This window comes from Antedon bifida, chromosome 4, assembly GCF_963402885.1.
Source record: "Antedon bifida chromosome 4, ecAntBifi1.1, whole genome shotgun sequence".
Taxonomy (NCBI): domain Eukaryota; kingdom Metazoa; phylum Echinodermata; class Crinoidea; order Comatulida; family Antedonidae; genus Antedon; species Antedon bifida.
This window is the reverse complement of record NC_136229.1, coordinates 5062776-5078596: the sequence shown is the minus strand read 5'-3', so window position 1 is coordinate 5078596 and position 15821 is coordinate 5062776. Positions and strand designations below refer to the sequence as shown.

General features: G+C 37.7%; 2 protein-coding genes and 1 pseudogene across 4 annotated transcripts in view; 2 read left to right on the top strand and 1 right to left on the bottom strand.

Annotated features, from left to right (window-relative positions):
- Positions 1–12816, top strand: part of LOC144840836 (ATP-dependent DNA helicase Q1-like) — a 16195-nt pseudogene extending 3379 nt beyond the window's left edge. The window contains exons 4-13 of the transcript XR_013611965.1: positions 7068–7247; positions 8100–8405; positions 8690–8856; positions 9300–9378; positions 9768–9916; positions 10303–10422; positions 10891–11029; positions 11129–11223; positions 11678–11800; positions 12409–12816. The product of XR_013611965.1 is annotated as an ATP-dependent DNA helicase Q1-like (transcript). The remainder of the gene's footprint in view (positions 1–7067; positions 7248–8099; positions 8406–8689; positions 8857–9299; positions 9379–9767; positions 9917–10302; positions 10423–10890; positions 11030–11128; positions 11224–11677; positions 11801–12408) is intronic.
- Positions 1–13271, top strand: part of LOC144840837 (ATP-dependent DNA helicase Q1-like) — a 25933-nt gene extending 12662 nt beyond the window's left edge. The window contains exon 15 of the mRNA XM_078696876.1: positions 13189–13271. The gene's annotated coding sequence lies outside the window, so the exon portion shown is untranslated. The remainder of the gene's footprint in view (positions 1–13188) is intronic.
- Positions 12796–15821, bottom strand: LOC144840840 (uncharacterized). 2 transcript variants are annotated; one of them, XM_078696880.1, is made up of 4 exons: positions 15692–15821; positions 14540–14691; positions 13942–14292; positions 12796–13651 (listed from the first exon to the last, which is right to left on the bottom strand). In XM_078696880.1, the coding sequence occupies exons 2-4, from the start codon at positions 14657–14659 to the stop codon at positions 13079–13081; spliced, it is 1044 nt and encodes a 347-aa protein (XP_078553006.1). In that variant the 5' UTR covers positions 14660–14691; positions 15692–15821; the 3' UTR covers positions 12796–13078. The 2 variants fall into 2 exon arrangements, with proteins under 2 accessions (XP_078553006.1, XP_078553005.1); XM_078696879.1 differs by having other exon boundaries at positions 14540–14694; positions 15692–15820.

Below are 15821 nucleotides of genomic sequence, written 5' to 3'. Positions count from 1 at the left end.
CGAAGTCCACCACCAGTTAAGCTATCTAAGTTTAAGGGTTGTGCAAGAGAGATTGGAGAGTTCTCCTTGAAAGAATGGATAGATGACTTCAATAGTTACGCGACCCACTACAATCTAACTGGAGAAGCCAAAGCCAACTCGCTGTTAGCCCATCTAGGTGGAGCGGCGAAAGATGAGATACTATGCTATGGTGATGATGTTAAGAAGGACAGTACGAAAATCGTAGAGAAACTGGAAGCACTATTCGCACCGATTAATACTGTTCAGTCACTTAGCAGTAATTTCCATAGTCGATCACAGATGGATGGAGAATCATTGGCCGACTACAGTAGGATACTGATGAGAATCTACCAGAGAATGATCAAGGCAGCGACGTCTGATGTTGAAAAAGCGGCATTGAAAAGCTTAAAGGACAATGCCTTGAAGGAAAGATTTGCAAGAGGAGCGAAGGAACCGTGGGTCCAAAGGGAATTGCGCAGAATTGAGATGGCATATAAAGATAAGTCATTCGAAGAGATGAGAGAGGAGACGCTAGAATTCTTTAGGAATATTGAGAGTCAGAAAAAGAGAGTGCAAGTCCATGAGGTTGTCAATGACACGAAGCAGAGTGAGATGGAGGCATTGAAAGCCGAACTGAAGGCTGTGAAGGCGCTGTTAAATCGTCAGGCTGAGAATGATGTAGTTACCAGTGGGCAACAACGCAGACCTTTAACCTGCTATAAGTGCCTAGAGAAGGGTCATCGCAAGGAAAACTGCACTGGTCAATATAAATGCCTTCATTGCAAACAGACCGGACACTTTAGGAAAGATTGCCCACAATTGAGTTCAGCCACTGCAGACGCACAAAAACCAGTTGTAGACGGTGTGGAAATTGAAATGGGCCGTATCGCTAGCGTAGAAGAACATGAGAGCGAGCTTGTAGCAAACAGTCCTTCTGCTACCATAACCCTTGCAGGCATTGAGTTGGGATGTATACTGGATACCGGGGCTATGACGTCATTGATTCCAGCTTCAGTATATGAGACTAAACTAAAACCAAGACTTGGCAATTTGGCACCTGAAGTGACGTATCTACAGATAACTGGCGTCAATGGAGAACCTGTAGACATTCAAGGCTATGTGGAGCTTCCGATGAAATATGGTGAGAACGAGCTGAACGCGAGTTTCTTAGTGTCCAAAGACGGTTCAAGTAAGAGGAGTCAAGATCATCCTATCCTACTTGGCTGTAATATCCTGAGGAAATTGTCTGTTCTTAATGTTCCGCAAAAGGACAACTTCGCCTGGAGGTTTGTCAGAAATTTGATGTTAGAGAAGAGTGACAGCAAGGTTGAAACACCTGTGCCGTGTGATGTAGCCGAGCTGAGATTGTCTGAAGATGTTACCGTCCCGGCATGCGGTGTCAGAAGGATCTGTTGTCAAGTTAGCAACCTTAAGGGTAATGTGTTGGCGAGTCCAGTTCAGGGAAACCAGCGTGTAGAATTGGTAGAAGGTTGCGGGGCGATCAAGAATGGGCTTCTTGGGGTGATGTTGGCCAACTCTGAAAACCAACCCATCAAGTTGAGAAAGGATGTTGTGGTAGGAGAAGCGTCAGCAGTCAATGAGAAGCAGGAAGCTGAGGTAGTGCAGGTAGCTGATGGCTTGGAGGTCCGAGTTGGAGAAGTATTAGTAACGCCCGGATGTGGTGTATCCAGAGTTCTGAAGAGCGAAGGACTTATTCAAGAGTGTAAAGAGATAGCTCCTGGGTTGAATTTGAGCCATTTGGGGGAAGAGGAAAAGACTAAAGTCATGCAGTGCATCAAGAAACATCCAAGCGCATTTTCGACTGGTTCATTTGATGTTGGTAAATGTAACCTTGTTCCACATTCTATTACCCTAACATCAGAGAAGATTATTCGAGAGCCATTTCGGCGAATACACCCGCACAAAGTTCCAGAAATCAAAAAGATGATTCAAGAGATGGTAGACCAACAAATTATTCGCCCGTCAAAAAGTGCCTACGCTAGCCCTGTGGTGATAGTGACAAAGAAAGATGGGTCCCTACGGTTGTGTATTGACTATCGGAAGCTGAATGCCATGACTGTCAAGGACTCCTTCCCACTACCGCGTATAGACGAGGTGTTGGACATTCTAGGGGGAGCTAAGTATTTCACCACGCTCGACTTAGCCCATGGGTACTATCAGGTCACAATGGATGAATCGTCGATAGACCAGACAGCCTTCAGAGTTCCTTGGGGTCTTTACGAATATCTAAGGATGCCGCAAGGGCTCAGCAACGCAGCGAATACTTTCCAGCGAGTAATGGTGTTTATCTTTGCAGATATGAACTTAGTCGAGTTAGTACTATACCTAGATGACATTCTCATATTCTCTTCGACGCTTGAAGAACACCTAGTTCGTCTAGAAAAAGTTCTAGTTAGGTTGTCCAAATATGGATTGAAGTTGAAAGGGAAGAAATGTGATGTGCTGAAGCAGAAGGTTGAGTATCTAGGACATGTGGTGGATGATCGGGGCGTGCAAGTGTCAGAAGAGAAAGTCGAGCGGATCAAAGACTGGCCCACCCCGACAACCGGACGAGAAGTCAGCTCATTCCTTGGCCTGGCTTCATACTATCGACGCTTCATTCATAATTTTTCTCGCATCGCTGCTCCGCTGCATGCCCTGGTTGCTAAAACAAGAAGCACTGCATCATCGAAAGCAGGGAACTTTTATTGGAAGGAAGGAGAGCAGCAAGCGTTTGATAGGTTAAAGGTCATGCTTAGTTCTACGCCGGTATTGGCATACCCAGATTTCCAGAAGGAATTTATACTAGAAGTAGATGCCTCGTTCAAAGGATTGGGCGCATGTTTGATGCAGTCGGATGAAACAGGCAAGCCTCACCCAGTCGCTTATGCTAGTCGAGGGTTGAGAGGTGCTGAGAAGAACTACAGTGATTTGTCAAGCTTTAAGGTAGAATTGTTGGCGCTGAAGTGGGCGGTAACGGAGAAGTTTAGTGCTTATCTGCTGGGCAACCATTGTATTGTATACACCGATCACAACCCATTGGTGCACCTTGAGACTGCAAGACTTGGAGCTACGGAACATCGATGGGTCGCCCAATTGGCCAATTTCGACTTGGACGTTAAGTACAAGCCTGGGAGGGACAATAAGTGTGCGGATGCTCTGAGTAGAACGGTTCCAGTCGCAAAGGATGTCATGAGTGTTGTCATAGGGCGTCTACCTAAAGAAGACCTGAAATCTAGAGTCGAGGTGAGAGCTGTCACCATTGATAATCAACATCCGACAGTTTTCCCGTCTTATTGCAAGCAGCAGCTTCAACAATTCCAATTACAATCTCCTGTACTTAATGAAGTAATCGAGCTCAAGAGCAAGGGCAACAAAATGCACAATGCAGAGTCTAAAGCTGTAAGGAGTTGGACCAGAGAGTGGGACAACTTAAAGGTCGAAGATGGGGTTTTGTACAGAGTCAGGAAAGACAAAATCCATGGACAAATAATGCAGTACGCTGTACCTGAACAGATGCGGGCAGAAATACTTGACATGGTACATGAGCGTTGGGGACACCAGGGAGTTACACGAACATTAGCATTACTTTACTATAGATGTTATTGGCCAGGAGCCAAGACTGATGTCAAGGGCCACATCAAGAGATGTTTCCGGTGTGCTGTGAGTAAATCACAAACCCCTAAAATCAGACCGCCACTACGTCATCTCCTCGCTTTCAGACCTTTAGAACTAGTAGCTATCGACTTCCTAAAACTTGACAGAGGAATGGGAGGATTTGAAGATGTCTTAGTAATGACGGATGCCTATTCTAAGTTTGCTGCTACTGCCGCTTGCAAGGACCAGTCCGCAAAAGGGGTTGCACGAGCTCTGAGAGATCATTGGTTTGCTTGCTATGGAGTGCCGGATCGAATTCATTCAGACCAAGGGAAGAACTTCGAGAGCCACATAATAAAAGAGTTGTGCAAGCTGTACAAAATAACGAAATCTAGAACTTCAGGTTACCATCCAGCTGGGAATGGGCAAACTGAAAGGTTTAATAAGACTTTGTGCGGCTTATTGAGAGCCATGAAACCAGCAGAGCGAAGACGATGGCCCGAGATGCTAGGACATGTAGTATTCATCTATAATACCACGCCACATACGGTGACCGGCGTTACGCCCCACCTTTTGATGATGGGAAGAGAACCCAAATTGCCTATCGACCATTTCCTAGATAATACGAGTTCAACTTGGGATGAAGACTACATAGAGCAACAATCGAAAATGATGCAAAGAGCAGCAGAAGTGGTGAGTTCTAGGCTGAGAGCAGCTGCGGATAGGGAAGAAAGACGCCACCCACCAACAAATTGTGAGCAGTTCGAAATTGGTGAGCGGGTTCTACTTCACAGGGAACACTTTGATGGTCGACATAAACTGGTTGATAAATATTACGAAATGTCATATATTGTAACTGGTATAAATCAAGAAGGTGATGTTTACCAACTTAGACCAAGCAACGGAGGTGCTACTAAATGGGTTAATAGAAGAAGAATAATTAGAGACCCGAGAGACTTAGTAGTTGAAGTACCCATAGAACAAGAGGCAGAAGTTGAACAGCATGATTCCTCTGATGGTTCATCTGATGAAGATCCTGATGATGAAGATCAAATTTGGTTGCAATTTAGAAATTTGGAAATACCGCAACCAGTCCGGAGGTCTGAAAGACAACGCAAGGGTCAGCATAGCAACATCAACCATCTTCCAAGATCTATTCAATGTTAGTCTTTGTTATTCTATTCGCTTTCGGGACGTAAGCGGAAAAAGCTGGGGAAGATGTCGGAGACTGGATTCATTTGATTGTCCAGACCTACTTTGCTGAGGGAGGGATATTTTATTTTTACGTTATGCCTAGTATGTTTTACAGTTTCTTCCGCGGATGTTTATTTGACTAGTGTCATAGTAATTAGGCTAGCGCGTTCCTCTCACGGAGCGGGAGATGGAGACCCTGCCTTGAGAGAGACAAGACGTGTCTGGCAGAGACAGATGAGAACCTTGATTATTTACTATTTTATGAGCGTGTAACTTGATGTAATTCGGTACGTTGTAACTTATACTTATTGATTATTATCTGATTGTATTTTAAGTTCATTATTTAAGGTGTTTAATGACGAGATTATTCATAGCTTGGCCCGATATTAATTTGTTATAAGATGATATAATGGATGTTCGCCTATGATTCCACATGGCGCAAGCTATAATAGGCATTGGTTACTACACAATTATGGTGACCGTAGATGATATTACTCGGTCTTTAACTGTAAAATCTATCTTTTTATGTTATTACGATGAGGAAATCCTACAGTTGTGTTAGGTTTAGACTGCGTTGGTGATTGTTTATTTATTCTCTTTATGACATGAGTTTTACTGATAAGCATGTGTTTCGCATCGAGTGACGTGACCTCGCTCATGACACCAATTGTTAGTTGATTAATTGCTTGTAACTATAGAGGGCGTCCGAGGTAAACAAACAAGATGGCGGCGCCCATATACGATCGGGCATCGTTATGGATTAGCCTCTTGGGATGGTTCGTTTTGATAATACGATCTACTGTTTACTTGATTATGATTAATATGAATGCCTATGGCTGTATGTAATTGATGATTGTTAATTCTAATTGCATTTCGATGGCTTTATTTGGATTTTTGTGACTACGATTGTTATAGCCTAATTGTTAATTAAATCTAGTTAAGATACGATGTACGTAGCTGTCTATATGTCGATGATCATTAATTACGATGATACTATTATGCCTGCGATTGTACATTAAGAGTTTGCATTGGTATTGGTTATATTTATTTAGAGCATTGATAAGAACAAAGACGACTGTGTACCAGAGTGGAGCTGACTCTTGATTGTTTGGCTACTTGTATGAGGGCATTGCAGGTTCGATTTTTGTTGCTTAATTATGTTATCGATCTTGTATTAATAGTTAAAACAGTATTTAAGATGCTTGAGTTTTATATGAGATAATTGCTATGAAAATACATGCGTTTACGCCTATGGATTATATATGTGTTGATAATTTGTGTTAAGCTATGTTTAACGGATTGTTAATGGGTATTAGAAGAGATCTATGAGAGATCAAGTTAACCTTTTATTTGGGGGTATCAGTGGTATGTGTAATGATGCACGTATTGATTATTCTCTGTTTACTTTGTGTTTCAGGGGTGTTTGTACTTTTATCTTTTCGTTCTGCTACATCTGTATCAGATTGAAGTTGTGTTCCAATAAACGTCTAAACAACGTATCCAGTCTTTGGTCTATTCCTTTGACGTGTTTGTTCGACTCACGACAAATATAATAAGATTTATACAGCGCACATATCCACTAAAGTGCTCAAGGCGCTTGTGAAAACCATGAAACATATTAACCTTAAACCTAAATACTATTGATAAATTTGACAAAAACCGAATAAAAAACAAGACTAAATCGAACCCACATCACTGCTTCTGTTTACCAGCAATTTAAGGTGCATAGACCAGCCAGTACATAACTCTTAGGTGTTCTCATTGATGTCATAGACAAATTTGAGGAAAAATGAGAACAAAACATGTGCCCATTATTAAGGGATGAAGTGATTTTAAAAAAAAAGTTCAAAAAAATGTTTGTTACCCTTTAAGGATATTGGAAAGGCATTCCAATTTGAAATACAGTTATATAAAAAGGAACATATTAATTTGGGTGTGGCAAAGTCAGGCTTGGTAATATTCATAAACTTCATATTCATATGCATGGGAATTATGAAAAATACAAAATGTATGGTTACAAGAGAGCTGTTTAACCCTCAGAACCTACAAAACTCCATACAGCATGGTAATTTATAATAATGATTTTCCAATCTATATTAATGATCAAAATGACAATTAAGTTATTTAAAACAGATCTTAAAACGATATAATTGTATTTTTTTGTGAAGTACTTCATCAAAACTTTGTATAGAAAGGTTCTATCTAAATTAATGTAATGTAATACATATATAGTTGCAAATTGGGGGATTCAGTATTATTTTTCATTCCTCAAACAGATTTTGAATGGTCTGGCCAGATTAAGGAGCTTATGAAGTCTGTATTTAAGGTAGATAAACTGCGACCCCTACAGTTAGAAACTATGAACATGACCTTATGCAAGGAAGATTGCTTTTTGATCATGCCCACAGGAGGTGGAAAGAGCCTTTGTTTTCAGCTTCCAGCTTTAATTTCAGTTGGTAAGATAATAATGATAGTTTTCTATACTTTGAATGTTAAGCTTTGTCTAAACTATCAAAGTTTATGCGACAAAAAAATATAATGTGTCCATATGAACACATCACTACCATATTTAGGCACATCACACTTTTCTGGTCAAACTAGTTTGATAGTGTAGACAGAGCTTAAGAAATATTGTTTATACTTATACAACTAGTTTAATTTACATGAAAGGCCACATCTTAAGAAACTGGAATCAGTTAAACTAAAACCACTTAAAACTGGAACCAGTTGAAAGTGAAAACACTTAAAACTGGAACCACTTGAAATTGAAACCAGAGTTAAAACTGAAACAACTTGAAACTGGAACCAGTTGAAAGTGGAAACACTTAAAACTGGAACCAGTTGAAACTAAACCCAGTTAAAACTTGAACCAGTACATAAACCCATTAAAAATAGAACCAATTGAAACTGGAACCAGAAGGTGGAACCACTTGAAACTGGAACCAGTTGAAACTGGAACCAGTTGAAAGTGGAAACACTTAAAACTGGAACCAGTTGAAACTAAACCCAGTTAAAAGTTGAACCAGTACAGAAACCCATTAAGAATGGAACCAGTTGAAACTGGAACCAGAAGGTGAAACAAGTTGAAGCTGGAATCAGTTCTGTAACCAGTTGCAGTCTGAATTTCCATCACTGTTTCATTTCAATTGGGTAAATTTTTCAATTTCAATTTTTAAAAATTTGAAAACCGTTTATGAATGAGCCTACAGCATAGGCTGAAATTAAAAATTGAACTCTTGGAAACAAAAATCTGGGACACTAAATTTATGGGTGCACATATTTTAGTAAAGTTTGACTATATTTTACAGGTATAACACTTGTCATATCACCATTAGTGTCCTTAATGGAGGACCAGGTGATGGCATTGGAAGCCTTAGAGGTTCCAGTAGCTTGTCTGACAGCATCTAGCACAACAGAAGAAACAAAATGGGTCCATAGCCAGATGACATCTGGAAAACCAGACATCAAGCTTCTATATGTCACTCCGGAGAAGTTGGCCAAGAGTAAAAGATTCATGGCTGCTCTTGAGAAGTTGCATAATGCTAAATGTCTTGCGAGGATTGTCATTGATGAGGTTCATTGCTGTAGTATCTGGGGCCATGATTTTAGACCAGGTAAAGAGATATTTTAATGATTCAGAGCAGTACTGCATTAAACTCATACTGTACATACACTGCATGTACACACAGGGGTCATGGTTCTAGATGCCATAACAAATTTTTAAACTCATAAAATTATGTAATTACTCTTTCTGCCTTCATTGAGATAATTATAGGTTAAAGTATGATCAAGAGAGTTAAAAAAACATGAAATCTGATGTGTTAAAGACCTTCTGAACACACACTCAAGTATATTGGACAGAATTTTACAAAAACTAACCTCTGCTATTTCTTTACAGGCTATAAATTCCTTGGCATTTTGAGGCGGCAATTTCCTGGCGTGCCAATTCTTGGATTAACTGCAACAGCAACACCAGCAGTTCTTAGTGATGTCAAAAAGATCCTACAAGTTGAAAATGCTACAGTTTTCAAGTCTTCCTTTAACAGACCCAACCTGTATTATGAGGTATAGTGGGAAATATATTGTGCCATATATGGACATATCACTACCATATTTGGGCATACTTTTCTGGTAAAACTGGTTTGTAGACTTTTCAACTAGTCTACTTTACATGAAAGACCACAACTTAAGAAACTAGAAACAGTTGATACTAAACCCAGTTCAAACTTGAACCTGTACAGAAACCTGTTAAAAATGGAACCAGTTGAAACTGGAATCAGTTCTGTAACTAGTTTCAGTCTGAATTTCCATCACCATTTCAGCTGATTTTAGACCAGGTTACTGGCATTTTAGTCCTTTTCTGTTTTAAAGTGCAACATTATATTACGAGCAACAATGCAAACGACTTCATTGAAACTTTTCCAAAACCACAATCCGTGCCCTCCTGTGGTTGAATCTCTTGTGCATGCAGTATTAGCCTGAGTTAAAATCTTGTTTCTTTATTTTAGGTTCAGCCAAAACCTAATAAAGAAAATTGTATTCCAGAAATAGTTTGCTTAATTAATACAAGATTTAAAGAAAAATCAGGTTATAATTATTTTTTGTTGTTGTATACTTACTTTCCCTTTACAGCCTCATCACCGACAGGTCCATGTACTTCTCTGCCTGGGCTGCCTTGGAAATACACCTCACATGTTTTCTCCATTTGTTTCTATTCTGTGCAATTGCTTTTATTTTTGCTAGATCCGTTGCCGTTTGTTTGTTGTATGTTGAAGACAAGTGAAGTAATAATTTTTCAAATTAAATTTTATTTATTATTATTTTTTTAATCTTGGATAAACAAAACCATCATACCGTATCATTCATTTTTTTTTCTTTAAATGGTTACACTTTAATAATGAAAATAAAATCTATAAAACATGGATGTCAAGTTAATCAAATTTGACTTTTTTTCTTAACTTATCCATGAACTTTAGGAATTATTTACTGTTTCTCGTGTCATGAAAGTGAGCAATTAGCAGAAGGATTAAGCAAAGCTGGTGTAAAAGCTCTTCCATATCATGGCCAGCTAGATTCACACTTACGAAAACATGTACATCAAAAATGGCAACAAGACAAAATTAAGGTGAACTTATTTAAAGATTTGCACATCAAATAAACACATTAAAGTAAGGTTTACAGTACACGCTGTCTCGAAAAAGAAAAGTCAAGTTGAGAATATCTTGTGATTTTCCAAACTGTTTTTTTACAACATAGCGGGATATAACACGAAATATCAGAAGATTCCCATGATTAGTGGGAGAGTTGGGAGGTCTGCTTATTGGTTAGCAAAGCATACTATGTTACTGCATAGACATACAGTATATTACGTCTCTGGTTATTGGCATTCTAGTTCTTTTCTGTTTTAAAGTGCCAGAAGTCCAAAGAATCGCAACAAAAAACATAAACAATTCACAAGCGTATACAAAAAAATATCTACCATTGAAACTAAAATTGTCTGTTTTGTTACAGGTTGTAGTTGCCACAATTGCCTTTGGAATGGGAATAGACAAACCAAATGTAGAGCCTTTGTTATCCATCATTCCATGAGCAAATCCATGGAAAATTACTACCAGGAAAGTGGAAGAGCAGGTGCAGTACTGTACAGTATATCATAGCAAATTATACTTAAAAAATAATGGAAAAATCTAGACTTATTGTTTTTACTGTTACCATTTCAGCGAATTTCTTGTTTATGTGTGTTTACATTGTTTGTGGATCTGGTGGTTTTTTAATATTATTATTACTGTATTATGTATTGACAATGTATTTAAATGTGGTGGCAGTCAGCAAATACGCATAGTGGTCTTCTTTGAGGCTCTGACAAAACATCACTGCAAATAATGATAACCAAAACATACAGTACAGTTATTTCTAGACTCGAGATACGTAGTCCTAGCTAGATCAAAGCTAGATCAAAATTAATAGAGAAACCGTTTGGTCCTACACAATGATTGTCTTCTGTTATATGCCAGTTCTTGCAGTCATATATGCAAATACACTAGATGATAGGCTCAATAATATTTTTCTAAAAACCATTTATCTCTTCTGTGAAACTAGGTCGTGATGGTCAACCGGCTTCATGCATTCTTTTGTATTCATTTGCTGATATAATTCGTCAGAGCACCATGGTTTTCACTGATCAAACAGGCCTAGAAAAACTTTTCCAGATGGTGACATATTGTCTTGGTGCTTCAAAGTAAGTACACGCTCAGAACTATATGGGTAAAGTAACTATTAAGTTGTGGAAATAGAGAGATATAATTCTGAATTTCTGCCTTTTCTATTTTTCCCTTAGATGCCGAAGAAAGTTGATTGCACAATACTTTGCGGAGACATGGGATAGCAGTGAATGCAAATCACAATGTGATATCTGCTCAAACCAAAGTCTGGGTAAGTAACTATTAAATCTAAGGTAAGTCACTATCTGACATTCTAGGCCTGTACTGTTTGTGCGAAGCAAAAGCACATGCAGTTTGAATATACTGTAGTTAGATTGGTAAATGATGAAAGTTCTGAACTTAACATAATGTTTTGCCAAAATTAGGGTGGGCCCGTCTATGCTTCTTATGAAGTGATTGTAAATATATAAAATAAAAATACTGCACATTATATACAGTAAATTGGCTTCCAAATAGTGTATATACTGTATAAGTTGACAAGGAATATTACTGTAAATGAAATAGAGGAGTTCCCTCATGCACCTCATGGCTCAGAAGTGGACTGACCAAAAACCAAACCAACCAAAATTTTTATTGTTGGTAAACTTTGCATCCCCCCAACTCCCTCTGTAACTGTTTTATTGTATGTTTTTAAATTAAAGTTATTTTTTATTTCATTCTTTAAGCTTCAACCCAGGAAAATGTAGTCAACTACTTAACTGACATCTTGGGTATCATAGAGAAAGCTAACAAGAAGGACACACACATTACTGCATATAAGTTGATGGATAGCTGGCGAGGAACCAAAGGTTACTTTTTTTACTTAAAAGTATACAGTATGTACTTAAGTGTAAATTAGTGTATGTGAACCTATAGACAATGTTAGCACTGTAGTTTTGTACGGATGACGCCATGTGTACATATGACTGAGCATGTGCAGAATGATTTTCCAACAGCGTCTTGAAAACGAAAGGCCACCATTGTGTTTTGACGCTTGTAAGATGGATGGAAAACAAGAAAGCAGGTCTTGTTACAGTGTGGTTTATTGATTTGTGCATAGTTTATTTTGTCAGGTGTTTTCTATAATTTTAGGACCAAATCATAATCTTCCAGTTTGTATGCGTTTCCTTATTATCTTAATTTCCATCAAGTAATTGATATTCACAAGCTAGATTTTGATATTCATCAAAATACTTGCTTTAGGCTCTGTCTACACTATCAACCTTTGACAAAAAAAAGTGTGATGTGCCCAAATATGGTAGTGATATGCCTAGATAGGGTAGTGATATGACATCATGTCCATATGGGCACATCACATTTTTTTTGTCACATTTAAGTTTGATAGTGTAGACAGAGCTTTACATCCATTAGTAGGAACCATGCTAAGATTTTCAATTATTTCTTTGTTCCTCATTAGGTTCAATGTTAAGCCAAAATCAAAAAGAGCAAGTGCTAGTACATCTTATCTTGCAAGACTACTTAAAGATGAAATTCCGTTTCACGCCATACACCACATTATGCTATATCCAGCCAGGCCCACGAGCAGCACATGTTTCCAAACAAAGCCAGATCATAATGACATTGATGGGCACTGGGATATCAACGTACAAAGAGTGGCCTAAGAGAACACCAAGAGCTAGATCAAAGAGGAAAGGTAGGCAAGCACAGAAGGATGGTGGTAAAAGAATTGTGGCAAAGAAGCCAAGAAATAGTATTGAATGTATTGAAATCTCAAGTGATGATGATGAGGAGGAGGACAAATTTGAAGTCACGGTCACAATTAAAAACAAAGGACAGAAAAAAATTCAGAAATTAACAATTTAATCCTGGAGATCTTTCAAATCTAATTAATACAGTATAAATACATTATTAAGTATTACGAGGGTTCTAGTCATGGTCCATCCTAGAAGTGACAATACAGAGATGGAATGTATGTGGACATCCGGTTGGATTTGAACCCAAGACTGGTAGCCAAGCATTTTGAACACCAAGCTACAATGACAACTTCAGGACCAAACAAAGTATCCCCTTAATATGGCCTCCCATGAACATTATTATTAAAGTAAAATATTACTGTATTTATTTATTTAATACCAATCTTCAAATACTTCATCAATATTAATATTAAGATCAAAATTCTGATTCTTAGTAACAGTATGCTCTTTATCACTTCTTGTGTTTGCGTTAGAGTAAACAGATTCAGTAACCATTGGATTTAAGCCTAATGCTTCAGCTGTGTTTGTAACACCCTCATCAGAGCCATCAGAATCATTGTCAGAGTTGCTCTGGTTGGTGTCCATAAATTGTGACCACTTACTGCTGGTTGCTTTTGGAGTATTATTCATGGAATGTTTTTGTGACAGATTGTTATTAGAAGAAATAGAATCTATGTTTATTTTTTGTGACATATTTTTGTTAGAAGAATCTATGTTTCTCTTTTGTAATATTTTATTGTGATTGTTCGCATCAGTTTGGTAACTGTCAAACATTTCTTCCTGCTCGGCAATCGCCTCTTGGCTGGGAAGTACAGACGTCAGCAATGTGTCTGCCGAAACATGTTGATGATTTAATTCTTGTTTGGCACCGAAGGAGCTATTTTTGTTATTAGAATTGAATGTTTTTGAATAATTATGCTTTTCTTGATCTCTTACTTGGTAAGGCTGAAAAAAAAAATACATTTGATACAAAAAAATTGTGTATACCGTAGTGTAATTATTCTGTATTTTGTAAATACCATGAAAAGACCGTTCTTATGAGGTTTTTTTTTTGCACAGGCTTAGAGATGGGTTTAAGGAATTGGTGTCGTATTCTAATGGAATAGAAGGTGGGAGGGAAAAAAAGGGGTACTCGAGGGACAGGTCTACTGAAATTGCACATGTACAGCAGGAATTGAGCTTAAAATGTTAGTGTTTTTTTAAGAAACAAATTAAATACCATAATGCACACACACCTTAAATTTACAATTTTTATTTCTTTTTTCTGCTTTCCATTTCTGGCTTTTAAATTTTCTTGATTCTCTTTCTTCTCTCAACATTACATCTCTATCAGTAGTAAACCTCAAATCATTTTTGCTACCAACATTTAAACTATCAGTATCATCCTTCTCTAAGAACTGGTTCCACTTGGAGGATGCTGGCTCCAAGGATGATGCAAGTGGCAGCTCTGTTGTGGGTTCTATCCAGGTGGGTTCATATTCATCAGGTGGCTCATCAGTAACTATAACAGTTGCTGAAGTCATTTTGTGCATGTTTAAACTCTGGACTAACTTGCGGCAATCTGCACCAGAACCACGTCCATATACCTTAAAAAATAAAACGTTATAGTAATCATAGTTCAATAATAATAAATACAGTTGGGAGCTGCTTTCATATCGATATTACAATTTACACGTGTAATGGTCGCATGTAGTGTAAAAACCCATCTCAAGAGGTGGATTTTACTAGTGTAAAAAGATGCATGAAAATTTGTTTGTAGTCCCAATAGCTATTTAGGTTGACACGTAATTGAGTTTAAAGTCCGAAAACCTATGTGTCAAGTTCACTTGGTACCTTCTTTAGTGATTGCTTAGCGGAACACATCTTGCATGACCACTTTGGATTCTTCTTCACCTGCTGGACTTGAAATGTTTGACAGTCATAGCAACAAACCGCTTGGAAAGTTTGAGGCATGATTACTTTTTTTTTTGGTAACGCCTACCCTACTGCTATGAATAAATTGATATAATAATAATAGTTAGTAATATAGTTTATTTACAGTAATTCATTTATATATTTAAAATAATTTTGTTTGGTTTGAGTGGAGGAACAGCTCATTGGGAGGCCTACTCTATCTAGTCTAGTCCATGAAAGATGAAGGTATACCTTCATACATGGTCAGCTAGGGTAGGCTAAACTTTAGGTCTATACTACTACACTACTCTACTTGCTAGTAGGGCCCGGGCCTCTTCCTGCTAAAAGTAGTTGTAGCCTCTAGTCTAGGTAGGTAGCCTAAAGACTAAAGTAGTAGAGTCTATTATTATGCTAGGTAGGCCTAGCTTAAAGATGTATTGTCCCTTTGTGAAATTCCAAAAAAATAAAAAATAAAAGATTTTGAAAAAAAGTGGGTCATTTTGAAGTATCATAATAGTCATTAACTTTCACCAAAAATTAGTCGAAAAAAAAATCATTTAACTGAAATACAGACGTTTTTTGGTTCAAAAAATAACTTTGACTTCCAGTCAAAGTTTTCGATCAAAACATATCTCATAATGCAACACGCTTATTTGGCTACTCTGTATGCATAATCATAAAACTTCCTCGCGGTCTGTGTGAGAACACCTTCGAGTCAACCGTGAAGAGTTGTAAACAATCCTAATTAGCATCATGCATAATGTATAATCATGGTTTCAAATCTTTGTTTACTTTCGCTCGCGATGATTTTCCAGAAGAAATGTAATCAAGTTAATTTAGCTGTTAATTACGTAAAATTGTTGTTTTTGGCTCGAATTTTCGACTTAAAGTGAATAACTTTAACATTACTTTGATATGGCCAATTTAAATTTAGAATATTCTGACCTTCATTTTTTTGTGTTTCAAGGGACAATACATCTTTAAGTTATAGATGAATGAGCTAAGATTCTTCCTACTTTCCTTGACAATATCAGATCACAAAAGCATATCTTTACTATATATTATGACATTATATTATTAATACTAAATTACCGTAAAGTCTTGTACCCTCTCTGTCGGAAAGTCAAAACAACATTTTTGTTTTTTCGCGGATTTTTTTTGTTGCCAGAAAGTTTCACAATTTTTCACTATATCTTTTAACCAATCAGCGAATAGTATTTTC

What these genes read in the sequence shown, in the direction of transcription:
- LOC144840840 (XM_078696880.1), bottom strand. Translation starts at nt 14,659, where the DNA reads ATGCCTCAAACTTTCCAAGCGGTTTGTTGCTATGACTGTCAAACATTT. An exon ending in CTAAGCAATCACTAAAGAAG is followed by an intron (nt 14,293 to 14,539) that starts GTACCAAGTGAA and finishes TTATTTTTTAAG; the next exon opens with GTATATGGACGTGGTTCTGG. An exon ending in ATAAAAATTGTAAATTTAAG is followed by an intron (nt 13,652 to 13,941) that starts GTGTGTGTGCAT and finishes TTTTTTTTTCAG; the next exon opens with CCTTACCAAGTAAGAGATCA.